This window comes from Palaemon carinicauda, chromosome 1 (assembly GCF_036898095.1).
Source record: "Palaemon carinicauda isolate YSFRI2023 chromosome 1, ASM3689809v2, whole genome shotgun sequence".
Classification (NCBI taxonomy): domain Eukaryota; kingdom Metazoa; phylum Arthropoda; class Malacostraca; order Decapoda; family Palaemonidae; genus Palaemon; species Palaemon carinicauda.
The window spans coordinates 86057810-86073080 of NC_090725.1; the positions used below are offsets into that span (position 1 = coordinate 86057810).

Consider the following 15271-nt stretch of genomic DNA (forward strand, 5'->3'; position numbering starts at 1 on the left):
CATCCTGTTAGGATGTTTTGGAGGAGAACATTGAACAGACGATTGAAAACGCTCTGGCGAATCCCAATGGCTACAGCCAGGCGCTTGTGGTGATGGATCGCGTCGCTGCGCGCCTACATCCGCCTTTCTCTTAAGAGGTCTGGAAGCATGATGCCAGACCTTGCCATGCGTAGCTTCATCTGAAGATGAAGACAAAAAACTAACCTCACCTTTCCCATAGTGAGCGATGATGCCTCTCGTTCCCGTTTACCGATCGACTTTACTTTTCCCATGGGTTCGGGAGCTTGAAAGAGGTCTAAGGCCAGGTGAACGACAGGATCGCGCAGACACATTAATAGCACTTTTAAAATTAACTTCTTTGAAGTTGATTAACATCGGACATGAGTTGGTTTCTGTCCGCTGCTAGCGATTCTATCCTTGAACCAAGAGTTTGGATCGCTGTCATCATATCTTTCATCGTAGGCTCAGATGAAACAGAATTAGGTTCAGGATCTACCATTACAGGGAAGAATTAGGTTCAATGATATTAGAAATAGATAAATCTCTATATCAAGAAGAACTACGCCTAACTCTATCCCTTTCTAATTTGCGAGAGTAGCGTTCAAAAGCTAACCAATCACTCTCGGATAATGCAAAACATTCTTGACATCGATCTTCAAAAACACAAATTTTACCCCTACATTTAGTACAAATCATATGGGGATCAACAGAGGCTTTTGGAAGCCGAGTTTTACACCCTTCCACACACTTCCTGTATGAAGGGGAGGGGTCAGCCATATTGAAAGGTAAACAGAGAGATCAAAATCAAGCAAGGGTCAAAAAATAATCCAATTAATCCAAATCCAATAGGTATTCAAGAGAATCCGAAAGCGAGTCCAATAATGCGAAAGCCAATAACCAAAAAACAACTGTACATCACCAAGAACACTGTCAAATCCAGGTAGATAGGGAGTGAATTCCCAAAGGTGTTGCCAAAATGGCGGCAGAAGAAAATCTGGTGCTGGATGGAATAGTTCGGCCTAGCTACCGTGGTGGCGCTAGTGTACACCTGGCATATCTATGCGATCGCCGCGAGTTTTGAATTTCTGCCGGACAGAAGAATAAAGCTATTGTTATATAACCAGCGGGTAAGTTTAAATGTTTAAAATTATTTTTAATTCATATTTTTTATTTTATCTTTAAATATAGGCTTTTATAAACTCTACAAAACCTCTTATGAACCCATTATACACTTAAAATCTTGCATTATGTTATTAGGTGCATAACATGTCAAGAGGATTTTTTCTACAAAATCCACCTTTTTTTTATTTACGTTTGCACAATACTCGTAGATAAAAAAAAAGGCATACTGTAGAAAAAAAGTTATATAAAGTTTTTTCAGCTCTCGTTTCACTTCGACTCGTATTTTTTTGTATATTTTTTTAAGATATGGATATTTTTTTCAAGGTAATACTCATTATCTACCTTTAATCTGTGGGTGACCAAAGAACCAGGTAGATAGATATTATGCAAACTAAGTGAGGTATTAAGTAAAAATGAACATCATGTACCACAGACAAATGCAAAGTTTTGCTTCGTCGTTGGTCAGCGGGAGGGGAGTATGCCTGAACCAACAGCCAATAAGCGTCGAGCTTTCAAACCGTGGTTCGGCTCTAGTTGTCAACTAGGATGAAATGGACTACAGCTAGTAACAGGGGACCTCTCACTCTTCAAGCTTCAAGAAAATAACTAATCTGTGTAGGCTTTGGAATCAAGGTTACCTAGGGACCAAGCAATTGATGGTATACCAGTACTATCCAGTGAATCTTTTAACAGTAACATCATATACGAATCCTAAATAATTTTATTGCAAACATGTTTCTTTTGAAATTACTTACGAGTAAAGTCTCTGCTTAATTTGGTTTCTGCGTAGTCTGAATGAAATTCCTGGGGAGTAGAAAACATATTACATGCACTCAAAAGGAAATGTAAGACTAGATATTCAAATGTGTCAGTTTGCTTAGATATGTGGTCAATGATAGCTAAATTCATTAAACAAATCATCTGCTGTTTCAAAAATGAAAACTTCCACTTGACTCCTATACTAAAGCCACATTTAACAAGATTAAGCACAATTATTACAAACCAATATTTAATATACTTTACACAGCCAAATTCTCAACTAATTAAGATTGGGCTTATTTGGAGAAAATAATCAGTTGACAGATTATAGTCATAAAATTCTAAAGGTTTAAATGGGCAAAAAATTATCCTCGGAAATTTACTGTAAAGATATCATTAACTTTTCCGCTTGCTTGAAATTAGTGCCACAAAGTGTAAATGACCAAACCAAAAAACAAAAAAAGGAAAATATTTCTATACTCACCTCATGTTTTATATTGCTTCTCTCTAGAAGCTGTTTTAATCCTGACGTCTACCCTATAATTAAAAATTTTGAATTTCCAGAACTAGAGTAACCCACGTAATCCACACCCAAGCAGAACTCCAAGAATCGGGGGATAATTTCCATACTGCCTACACGTCTTTTGGCCTAACAGTTAACAAGGCCAAAACTCAGATATTGGCCCAGCCAAGACCAGGGGAAAATCCACCAGTAACTAACATTACCTTTGGACTGTGGAATTTAGTGCCCAACAGACTCTTCAATTTAGAGCTGTGACATCCTTGAAATTGGGGGCTATAAGGGGATTTCAGATGGCCTCTCTGACATGTGTAAGACCGTCAGTGAAGACTTGCCGAACATTATTAGGGCAAAGTTTGAAGTAGAGCATCATATTCTGGCTGCCTTTGATCTGGAAAATGTGGAGGTAGAGGAATTTCTGTGCAGTGATCCATTGTGCAAATTGCTCTTCCCCCAAGCCCTTGTGGACAACCCCAAAGCCAATGCAGAGGCAATGGCAATGTCACTTCAGCATCTTTATAAGCAAGATGCTGAAGGAAGGAATCATAGAAAGGTGAAGGTTTCTAAAATTCCAGGGCAGACTATTCAGTGCACCAAAGAAAGGCTCCCCAGAGAGAAGAGTGATTATCGACCTGCCTCTCCTAAACAAAAAAACATGGGTCTATTGCATAATGAAGAATCTGAGGATAAGACGGGTGAACAGTAATAAACTTAATCAGATCAATTCTGGAGCTCTTGAAACATTGGATTTCAGGGCAAGAGGAGGCCACTCGAGATCATTCCAAGGAAACAGAGACATGCCACTGGAGATAATTCAAGAGAAACACAGGAGCTAGTAAACCAGATAGACTTTTTCTCAATGGGCGCAGAGTATAGTCTCAATGGTTCTTGGCTGGTCATGAATAATAAAACCCCTTCCGGGCCTCAAATTACATCAGGCTAGGTGCCTGGAACTTGACTCTATTGTAAGCAAAATGCTGAATAAATGGATGTTGATCAAAGTGAAAAATCTATTTTTTGGTGAGAGGGCCATGTCGTCCTGATGGAAGGGTTCCTTTAGGTAGCCTTCTAAGGGGTATTTCTACAGTGATACTCCCAGAGAATTAAACCGAAGGTCTCCATGATTCTAACTCCTGGCGCGAGTATCCAATAAAGGATATCGCATAATATCAAAGGACGTATTCTAGATACGACACATGGCAATCTTCACCCCGAATAGATTTAACGCTTTGATGTAAGGGGGAAGAGTGGCAAAAGAAAGGGGTGCCGTTCTAGTTACTCGGTGGACCTCCTTCCCTACTACTAACGTGACGCCATTCCTTTTCTTGCTGTTAAGCAGAAATGGCCACAGACAAAGTAATTTTGGGAGGGGTCAGCAAAAGGGTGGGTCCATCAGAACGACATGGCCCTCTCACCCAAAAATAGATTTTTCACTTTGATCAAAATCCATTTTTTGGGCTCAGGCCATGTTGTCCTGATGGAAGCATACTAGAGAATTGTCTTGAAATTACTATTAGCTGTGGGTTTGTGTATGTGCCTTCCACCTTGAGTAAATTTCCTTATCTGGTCTACTAGACCTATATATGAAATTCCAATCTATCATTTCCACTAAACCTGGAGCTGGTTTATTGCTTCCTGACCCCAGCAGGGAAAAATGTTGATATTGACAATAAGGATTCAAGGTTTGTATTTCTGTTGGAACAAAAAGGGAAAACTTTGAAGCCTACCTTTTTTACTTACCTTGAAAATGTAAGTTTCGTTCCTCCAGAAATCATTATTGTGATTTCAAGATATAAGCCCTATACAGGGATTTAATAAAACTCAAGTGTATTTTATCAGCTTATAACCGAGGGAGCAGAAATAAGACGCGAATACGTTTTAAGTATTTTATTGTGCAACTAATTTATCAAATGTAGTTACAACAAAGTATGAATCTGATCCAGCATTACAACACATCAAAATCCATATTTTCTCGTGTAGAAAAAATATATAAATACTGTACATGGTCAGATCTTCGGAAATGCAGAAACACTGTGACGCAAACGTCCTCTCGGCACTGGTGTATTGGTCAGATATGCACATACATAGAACAGTATGTAAATCATAGCTGTGATCTGCACTAGAGGGTAGGTATACCCATGCACCCGATGCACTGTAAAGTCCCAAAACAGTTCACTGTTCATCGCAGCACTAGACGACGGGTTTAATGACACTACCCGCCACCACCACAAAGTGTTTTATTTCATGTACTTGCTTCGCGTAATGTTTGCAGAAGACCCTGGATGATCTCCACCCTGTGTATGAGCGGAGTCTTTAAAAGTCCATATGTTGAAAGAAGTTCAACGAAGAAGCAACTTTCCTCGGATCGTGACCTGTGGGTGTACTGTCAGGATCCGCTCTGCGAATAAAGTAGGTGAGCTTCGCTCTCAGTTGTCTTAAAGATAGGTTTGATCCTGAAGTTTCGCCTCTGAAGAGCTGTCCTCCCTTGAAGTTTAAAGTTCTTCGAAGATACACCTTAAGACACTACTGGGCACAGAGAGGCATCTTCCTTCAATGGGCAGATTTTCCAAGGACCCAACCTCTTGGTGGATAGCTCGTTCTTGGCAAGAAAGGCAAGATCAGGAAAAAGGTTCAGTTCTCCTGAATCTAAGAACTGAATATGGCCTTCGTTTCCGGATAAAGCCACTATTTCACTAACTCTAGCCCCTGAGGCTATTGCAAACAGAAAAATTACTTTCTTTGTTAAATCCTTTAGAGTACAATCCTCATTGTCTAGGTTCAAAGCATAGTGCAAGACTTTGTCCAAAGACCACGTGATGGGCTTCGGTGGGGCTGCTGGCTTGAGTCTAGAGCATGCTTTCGGGATATTATTAAAGATTTCACCTGAGAGGTCCACCTCAAAAGTGTACAAAAGTGGTCTAGCCAGGGTCGATTTACAAGAAGTAATTGTAGTAGAGGCCAGGCCTTGTTCGTGGAGGTGTATGAAGAATGCAAGACAGAAATCTATCGATATCTCTGTCGGTTTTCTTGCTTTCACAAAGGACACCCATTTCTTCCATGACGATTTGTATTGCCTCCTAGTCGAACTTGGCTTGTACTCCTCGATGAAGTCAACTTTATCCTTCGAGATTCCAAACTTTTTGTTCGCTGCTAGGGCGAGAAAATCATGAGATGTAGATTGTTGGTTCTCGAGGATGAAGCGTAGACAGTTGACTTCTGGACCAGTTGAGATAGTACTGGATTCAGCAGAGGAAACAGCTTCAGTTTCAACTCTAGGACTAGAGGGAATCAATTGCTTTTGGGCCACTTGGGGGCTACTACTGCTGCTGTCCCTCTGAAGGATCTTAGCATGTCGAGGACTCTTAGCAGGAGATTGGTTGGTGGAAACAGGTAAATGCGATTCCACCTGTTTCAGTAGAGGGACATGGCATCCATCACTTCTGCTTGAGGGTCCATGTAAGGGGCTATGTAACGAGAAAGTTTCTTGTTGTCGCTCGTTGCGAAGAGGTCGATCTGCAGTTCTGGGACTTTTTCCGAGATGAAGGAGAATGATTCTGCGTCTAGGGACCATTCTGTCTCTGGGCTTTCGCCTGGATAGAACGTCCGCCGTCACATTGCGGAACCCTTGTAGGTGAACTGCTGATAGGTGCCATCCCTTCCTCCGAGCCAGGTAGAAGATGGCTAACATCACATGGTTGATGTGGGGTGATCTCGAGCCTTGTCGATTTAGACACTTTACTATCACCTCGTTGTCCAGGACCAATCTGATGTGGATTGATCTGCGAGGGGATAGTCTCTTCAACGTCTGAAAAACTACCATAGCTTTCATGAAATGTTTTGAACTGGTGCGACCAATTTTCTTGCACTTTTTTATCGTGAGAATGGCCTCCCCATCCTTCCAAGGAGGCATCCGTGTGTATCACCACTGATGGTTGTGGTGGTTGCAGGGGAATTGTCCGTGCTAGGCTCTTGGCTGTTGACCACGGCCTTAACTGCGTGCGCAACAAGGTCGGGGTCAACCTTAGTTGATCTCTTCGAGCGATTGATGCGTATTTCCTCCAGACTCCTGACGCATCTTTCAAACGTGCCTTTAGCACAGGGCCTGTCACTGCTGCAAACTGTAGAGAGCCCAATACTCTTTTCTGTTGGCGTCTTGAAATCCTCTTGTGACGGATTAGTCTCCTGACAGATCCCTCTATTTTTCTCCTCTTCCTGGATGGAATGGAGAGGTGGTGTGACTTTAAGTTCCATTGGATTCCTAGCCACTGGATCTGTTGAGCTGGAGTGAGACGAGACTTCTTGCGGTTGATCTTGAAGCGCAGGTGTTCCAAGAACTGGATCACCCTGTTGGCTGCTTGCAGACAAGTAGTCTTGGATGCTTCCCATACCAAACAATCGTCTAGATATGCTACCACTTGAACTCCTTTGGTGCGTAGCTGTTGGACGATTGTGTCTGCTAGCTTTGTGAATATCCTTGGGGCTATGTTCAGTCCAAAGGGCATTGCTCTGAAGACAAACTACTTTTTCTGTAGTTTGAATCCTAGGTAAGAAGAGAAAGGGCGACTCATCGGAAGATGCCAGTAAGCATCTGCAAGGTCTATTGAGACCATGTACGCCCCTTTTGGCAGAAGGGTCCTTATGTGTTGCAAAGTAAGCATCTGGAACTTGTTGTTCTCGATGAACTTGTTGAGTGGAGACAAGTCTAGAATGACTCTGAGTTTGTCTGAGTCTTTCTTGGAAACACAAAACAGCCTTCCTTGGAACTTGATGGACTTCACTTTCTTTATTACCTTCTTGTTCAAGAGTTCTGAGGTATATTCTTCCAATAAGGGGGTGGAGTGTTGAAAGAATTCTGGAAAACGGGGTGGAGTTCTGCTCCATTTCCACCCGAGTCCATTCTTGATTAGGCTGTGGGAAGGTCCAGTGATCCCGAAAGTGATGTAGTCTGCCCCCTACCTGGAACCCCTAATTGCTTGGGGGGTCCTGCGGATTTGTTTCCGCGACCACATCCTCCTCGGCCCCTAGAGAAGTTACCTCCTGGAGAACTTCTCTTAGGACCTTTTCCTTTCTGACTAGGGCGAAAGGAAGTCGACTGCCTCTCAAAGGTAGGGTTAAAAACTGGTTACTGGGCTACCAGTTGTTGAGGGACCATCTGGGGTGGTCTGAAGCATCGTGGTCATAGTCATGGCGGGGAGTTGTGCAGGTCTACGTGGTCTCCTTGCCCTTTTGTTCTTGGGCTGGGGACCTCCTTCCGAGGAAGATTTCCTTTTTGAGGTCATGCCCCACTTTTGGAGAAGGTTCCTATTCTCCGTCGTTGCTCTGGCAAAGACCTCTTGGACCAGTTCCTGTGGGAAAAGGTCTTTACCCCAAATGCTCGAAGTAATCAGCTTCCTTGGTTCATGTCTGATGGTTGCTAAAGCCAAGACGAACTCTCTACAGGCTCTCCTCGCTCTGAGGAGAGCGTATAGGTCTTTCACAAGGGTAGTGTGAGATTTAGCCAGGAAGATGAAAATTTCTGGGGCATTATGTTGATCTACACTCATTTCCAGACAGTTCTGATGAGAGAGGGAAGCCGCAAGTCTCTCCTTCGACTCCTGTTTCTTCCTCTTGATGATCTAGCAACTTCGGAAGGTTCTCATTGAACTGTTGTCCTGCTATCTCTGGATCCAACTTAGAGACGGAGAAGGTTAGGTGGACATCCTTCCACTTCTCACAGGTAGGCAGTGCTAGAGAGAATGGTTTGCATTCCTCTAGGGTCAGACATGGTTTTCCCTCTCATCGACTGCCTTGACGGCATAGTCTAATGCTTTCTCCGTAAAGGGGAAAGAGATGGAGGAAGGAGCAAGAAAGGTGGGGTGCTTCTTGCTCAGTGCTGAGACTTTGGAGTTGGTATATCCGGCTCCCTTCAAGCCCTTCAGGAGGATGGCTTGCACCTTCTCGTGTTCAAACACGATGACCTCTTTGGGGACCGTTTCTTCTCGGGTCGCATTCTCGTCCCGCAGTCTCACATAGCAATCTGGATAGACCAAAAAGTTAGGCCAGAACTCGAGGTCTTCAATTTGCTTGGCTCCCAAATTCTCGGAAACAAACAGTTTCCCATTCATCATTGACATATGCTCCGCATACCTCCAGGGATTGGTTTCGGAGCAATGAGGGAGATCAGACACTCTAAGAGGTTTCTTAGAGGTGCCCTTGGTGGTTCCGAAGCGGTCCATCTTCTCCTGCAACAACCTTTACTGCTGCTTAATCGATTCCTGCATTGTCTCCTGTTCCCATTGGAACGACTCCATCATTCGTTGAAGAGATGTCAGAATCCCTTCGTTTGCGTTATCCTGGTTAACAGGTTGTGGAGTTGGGGCCAAGGACGTTGACGGCAGAGGTTGGTACGCAGTCCCAGCAAATTGAGGGTCGTCTGTTGCCGTTGACAATGATCCTTCTTCCTCCACTCGGGGAGGGTCCACTTTTTCTTCAGGGCCACCTTGCAGTAGGTCCTGTTCAGTGTTGGTGGACTCTTCTGACATCCTCTCTTGGTGGATGTCCATGCCCTCTAGTGCCTTGTTGATGTCTGAGTCAATCTTCAGTTGTACGAAGGGGGACCGGAGCTGTTCCTGGGACACCACCGCGCTCGGCAGAGCCTTGGGGGAACAGTAGGCACCTCATGGAGTCATTGGGCAAGTATGGTCCCGGAGAGATCTTTTGGAACCCTCTTACCCATTTGCGAAGGGTGTCCCTCACTGTATCCCTAGTCTCTAGGGTAATTAGGGGGGATTCACCGAAGCCGTTGGCCAGCAGGGTGGAGCAGGTGGGGCAACCCTTCGGATCTCAATATTTTAAGACTCCTATGACGACTCCGCAGGGGGCATGAGTCCTGCACATCGTGTGACCACAGAAGTCTTTACCTTTGTGGTTGCAGAACATCGATCCGCACTTCTCCATAGGGTCATCCTGTAAAGGAGAAATACTAATGAGTATTTTTGTTTTTTATATCAGATATAAAATCATACAGTTTTTAATAACAATAGTAATCACTATCGTTTATGGTAGCTTAGGATAGTAAAGCTTGAAAGGCACATATCTGTATTTCCTCTCCCAGGCCATTGCTGAGACCTATGTCAGTATTAATATTCAGTTTCCCTGATAGGGAATAGCTTATACAAACATTATCTACCTGTAGTATTATATTAATACCGATCAGGTATTAAGTCCCTGATGATCAAGGAAAACCATCTGGGTGTTGAGGGAGTACTCAGCCTCAACAGAATATCATGGTCTCAACAATCGTCAGCGATAGGAAACAGAGTATGTTAGAAAACATATGTACTACTGTACATATGGAAGGGGAAAGAATCTATCAGATTCTGGCTCCCACCCATCCACCAAAGGCCTGTCGCCAGCAAGGAAGTTGGCGGCAATGAATGTGGATGGCAGCTCAAGGGAGAGCTGAGGACTTTCCAAGTATACTAGGTATTCCACCGGACGTCGTCAGGAGCCGTCTCAATCTTCCCCCAATATTATTAACTTCCTGTGAAGGAAGGGAGTTAGGGGGAAGGTGGCAGAGACGGCTGAATTAACTGCTACCAGCAGGGTACCAGCCGGTAAATGCAGTCACCCTAGCAAGCCGGGATGACTGTCAGGATACTGGTGAAAGAATCTTGTGACGGCATGACATCACTAAAGGACAGAGGAGGATGGGTTGAGGGTCTTATAGTTCATTGATATCAGAGGTGGCAGCAGGTATGCCGCTTCCCTCAAACAAGGAACTGAGGAAGCATTGCTTCCTGTGCTGACGACATCGTCGGCGGCAAGACAAGGGCACCCTGAGTAAGTCACTATCTGAATCAAAGCTGGAGGCAGTAAGAACTTCGTTCTACTTGACGGCGATGAAGAGAGACAGTGGCTGCCGGCTATAACGGCAGCGACACTCGGGGAGGGAGGAAGGGTTTAGCCTCTTCTCTCTGAGAGAGAATAAATATCGTGACTTATCTATAGATTCTAGAGAATGTAATATCTCATACGAATTAAGAAGAAACGATATGGTGAGGCTAAACAGGGGGAAATACTTTACTAACGTATTTGAGCAAGAGTAGCCTTGATCTGGTAGGAGCCTCGGCCAGGGTAATCGATACCTCCGGGGTTCCTGCCGCATAAGATAAGTAAAGTCACATAATAGAAGGAGGAATAATTTTCATGTATGCAATATCACAGCTTGTATAATTTATATTACAGCTTAAAAACTGGGAAATGTCGCCCTACTGACTAAATAATATGCGAATGTAACGGGCGACAACTGTCGTAAAATGGCTGCCTCCGGTCTCAGCAACGCTCACCTAAACACACTTAAATTATTGGAATTTAACTGTGAGAAGGGAGATTAAAATTATACACAGGAAAGAATTGATACTCAACTTTCCAGATGACGAAGATGCTGGAGATTGCATGATGAAATTCCCAAAAACTAGTAAAAAAAACACCGGGCTAAAGGGGAGCACAACACGCTTAGCAGGCTACTGGAAAAGGAATGGCGTCACGGTAGTAGTAGGGAAGGAGGTCCACCGGGTAACTAGAATGGCACCCCTTTCTTTTGCCACTCTTCCCCCTTACATCAAAGCGTTAAATCTATTCGGGGTGAAGATTGCCATGTGTCGTATCTAGAATACGTCCCGATATAATGCGATATCCTTTATTGGATACTCACGCCAGAAGTTAGAATCCTGGAGACCTTCGGTTTAATTCTCTGGGAGTATCACTGTAGCAAATATCCCTTAGAAGGCTACCTAAAGGAACCCTTCCATCAGGACGACATGGGCTGAACCCAAAAAAAAGTCATAAAAAGGTGAAGGTTTTTAAAATTCGAGGGCAGACTATTTAGTGTACCAAAGAAAGCTCCCAAGAGAGAAGAGTGATTCTCGACTTGCCTCTCCTCAACAAAAAGATAAGGTGCAATCCATTCAAAGGGACCATTGGTGAACTGCATATTAAAGAACCTGTGCAGGTGGACAGTACAATACCAATATTTCATTTTAATCAGGAGAAAAAATTGCAGAGTTTTGTCTAGTTAAACTGTATCACTTTACAGACTGGTTTCTTAACTTGTGACAAGAACCAAGTCGTGTGGTAATGAGGCGTCTACTCTTCGATGGGGTAGCGATCATCCTGGGTCAGGAAGAACTGTTCTCTTTTAATATGGAGAAACTTTCCACTTATTTGAAGGAATAGCAATGAACTTTGGGTAAAAGGCATTAAAATAAATATATTTGTAATTAAACTTTTCAAAATGATTAATAGAATCAGGTAATGTAATTCAAAAATAAAAGTTTTTTAATATTTCACTTACTTTATGATTGGCATCAGTTCTGGAGCTCTTGAAATATAGTTGTGACCATACCCAAACTCTGTTTTAAACTCTATAAAACTGATAGGAGGGAGTTCACGAGATCTTCCATGTAGACCAGCTTCATATAACTAAAAAGAAATATATATATATGTTTACAAAATACTGCACAAATTGGATTTAATTATAAAGAAAAAGTTTTGGTATACAGTATACCTTTTAAATGTTACATAGGTAATATGACTGAAAGCAGAAGTGTTTCTTAATATACAGAGTTTACTCTTAACACAAGAAAATAAGCATTTCACTGGTGAGAGCTAAGTAATTTGAAGTGTATTAAGGAACAACCTTCTCCCCATATTACACTCAACCCAATCCCTATGTAGGTTTGTGAATTACAGAAAATAACAATAGGGCAAACTATATAAAGTTGGAGCCATTTTTATTTCTTGATCTTTTAGTACAGGAACACTTGCATTATGGTTGCCATTTGATTATTCACTTACTGTAAACGAACACCAGTATCCTATCACAGTTTAATGGTTGAACATTCTTATGTTTCTCTGTTTGAAAAGTTTTGTTAAAATTTAACTGATGTGGGCTATAAGTATGCTTTCACTCATAATGAAAGCCTACCCTTCCTTTCCCCACATATGAAAAATTTGTCTCTGGATAATGTTACAAACCTTGCATAAGTCTTATGTCAGTAGCTTGGGGAAAACTTTGCAAACAAGATTAAAGGAACACAGAAAAGCTATCATTTAAAATGATGAGATAAATATAGTTACAGCACACCATTGGCAAGGAAACCATCAAATGGACTTTCAAAATGCAAATACACGTGAAAGTAATGAAATTAATATAGTAAGACTAGTGAAAGATTCTTTGTTGAACAGTATTCTCACCTTAAAACAAAGGCAGAATTAACCAGCATTACACGAGAGTACTATCAAAATTAATCCTTTAATAGACTAACCCATAGAGATTCTGGTCAAATGGATTCATAGACAATCTTGTTGTGGGGATGGGAGGATTGCTTTTCATATAGGAAGAAAGATATGCTATAACTTTTCAGTGCATTGTTTGATAATGGTTTTAGTGTACAGTATCCTAAATGCCTAAGATTTTATAATGTTAAGATATAAGTTAAATGACAGGGTTTCAATTTCCCATCAAGAAACTTTGTTCTGGTCTATTCCACTGTCATTATTTACATTATCATTAGTTGTGGAAATAACCATAATATTATATAAATTTATAGAAAAAAAATAATCCCTTGGTTTAATTGATTCTCCTGTATAATCATCTATAATAACGTTAAACATATTTGAACTTTCAGGATACAAGGTAGTACTCTAGGTAAGCCAAGGTACCAGCCACCCGTTGAGACACTACCGCTAGGGTTATTGAGTCCTTTGACTGGCCAGACAGTACTACATTGGATCCCTCTCTCAGGTTACGGCTCATTTCATCTTTGCCAACAACATACACAGAATAGTCTGGCCTATTCTTTACATATTCTCCTCTTTCCTCATACACATGACAACACTGAATTTATTAAACAATTCTTCTCTCAAGAGGTACTGTAATTGTTCAGTGGCTAGTTTCCTCTTCTAAGGGAAGAAGGGACTCTTCTAGGAAAGGGACACTCCAAAAAGAGTTTACATATGAAAGATTTATTTTAATGCTATTATTGTTCTTAAACTTCTCTTTTAGTTTTTCTTATTTTCTTTCCTCGCTGGGCTATTTTCCCTGGTGGAGCCCTTGGGCTTATAGCCTCCTACTTTTCCAACTAAGGTTGTAGCTTAGCAAGTAATAGTAATAATAATAATACACTAATCCTATTATCAAGGGTTGAGGTGAAATGTGTTCTAGAGATGCCTGTTTATTCTTGAATACAAAACAAAACTCCCCTAATGACCCTAGTTTAAAAAAAGATAATCTATTTAGGCCTATTCTTCAAGATTAATCCAATAGATTCAAATGTCAGCTACAGATATTTTCCCCAAGGTGGTGATGAGGTGGATTTTGAGCAAAATAGTCCACTCATTTAATGTCACGTTCTCCTCTATTATGATCCAGAATTGTTTAAGCTAAATGATAGCGCTACAAGACGGGGAAGCAGTAGGCAACTGTGTCATGTGCATGGAAAGAGGTAGCAGAATACAAGAGGGGTGAGCAAATGCTATCCACTGATGAGCCACAAAACACACATGCAGTACTATATAACCTTGGGAAATAAGCCTTTATTTTTTCTCCTTTGAGCAAGCTTAACAGGTCTTCCAGGCTCTGAAAAACAATGATCCTTCCTCCTATCCTTCTCAAGATGAGCTAAGGACCACCTTCAGGAAACTTACTGTGTGGTTTAGAGCATCACAATAAAGTGCTATGTGGACACAAGTAGAAGCTTGACAATTAGGAAAAGAATTTGGTACTTGGGTTTCATACAACAAAAAATATTGCCCTGGAAACCAACTAAAGCAGGTGCCTACTGCTTGGGAGGGAAAAGTGATACTTGGTGGATTTCTGCTAACCTGAAGCAAAATAATTGGAAAGTTGTAAGTGTATTATTGGACTCACTAGTGGGATCAGGAAAGCATTTGAAGAAACAATGCCAATGTCTTGGGTCATAGTGAGAAACATGTTCATTTGGACAAGAGCAGAGTTCATGCCATGGAGGAATATTAAATAAGCCAAAATGGTCCTGAAAAGGGAACAGAAGTGCATGCATTTTTTAGCTAACAAGTAAGCAGTAAAGGCTAGGTGTCAAAATCAATAGCTATGTTCCTATGAAGATGTAAGGGCCAGGATTCTCTCTTTCCAGTGTGCATGTGAAAGGAAGATTGAGCACTTAACTGTCATCTTGTTGCTTTAATAGGGTGGACAAAACCATACTACAGCTCACTGATTTCCTACCAAGAATACATTCAGAATAAAATGACTATTCTTATCAGAAGGACAATTCATAGAAAAGCATTCTGTAAAGGAAGAATAAGAGACTACAATCAGATAATACTTGACAACAGTCTTGAATGCTCCCCACTTTATTAAAGTTCTACACTGAAAAATCACAAATTTTTAAGTAATTTGTATTTTTCCTAACATACTTACCGAGAACTACTTTCTTAGGAGGTACCTGGAATCTCCTCTCAACCGACCAGAGTTTTGTGTAGTTTACCCTACTTCCGTTTTCTGTGAGGACTACCCCAGCCGGAAGGATACGTGCCCTGAGGCTAGTCCCGAGCCAGGTCGCGTGTTAGCTTGGGTCTCGACCCTCAGTAAGTTCCTGGATGTTAAAAATATCTAAGGGTCAGTAAGGCACTCGGGGAAGGAAGGGAGGGCCATTACCCGAAAGTAGTTCTCGGTAAGTATGTTAGGAAAAATACAAATTACTTAAAAATTTGTGATTTATTCAAACACGGAGACTTACCTCGAACTACTTTCTTAGGAGACTTACACTTTAGGAGGTGGGAGTGTCTTTCTGACCTCTAGACCCAACTAATCCGGGCGACAAGGAACCTAGGTAGGAAACTAGGTTC

General features: G+C 41.8%; 1 protein-coding gene across 4 annotated transcripts in view; it reads right to left on the reverse strand.

The window, feature by feature from the left end:
• Nucleotides 1-15271, reverse strand: part of LOC137649561 (lysophosphatidylserine lipase ABHD12-like) — a 239341-nt gene that overhangs the window by 50056 nt on the left and 174014 nt on the right. For 2 of the 4 annotated variants that reach the window (XM_068382557.1, XM_068382550.1), the window contains exons 9-10: nt 11736-11863; nt 1878-1926 (exon numbers count right to left, since the gene is read on the reverse strand). In XM_068382557.1, coding sequence (XP_068238658.1) covers nt 1893-1926; nt 11736-11863 — 162 coding nt within the window. In that variant the 3' untranslated portion in view covers nt 1878-1892. Of the gene's footprint in view, nt 1-1088; nt 1927-11735; nt 11864-15271 lie in introns of those variants that run through there. The other 2 variants (XM_068382564.1, XM_068382546.1) reach the window with 2 other exon arrangements.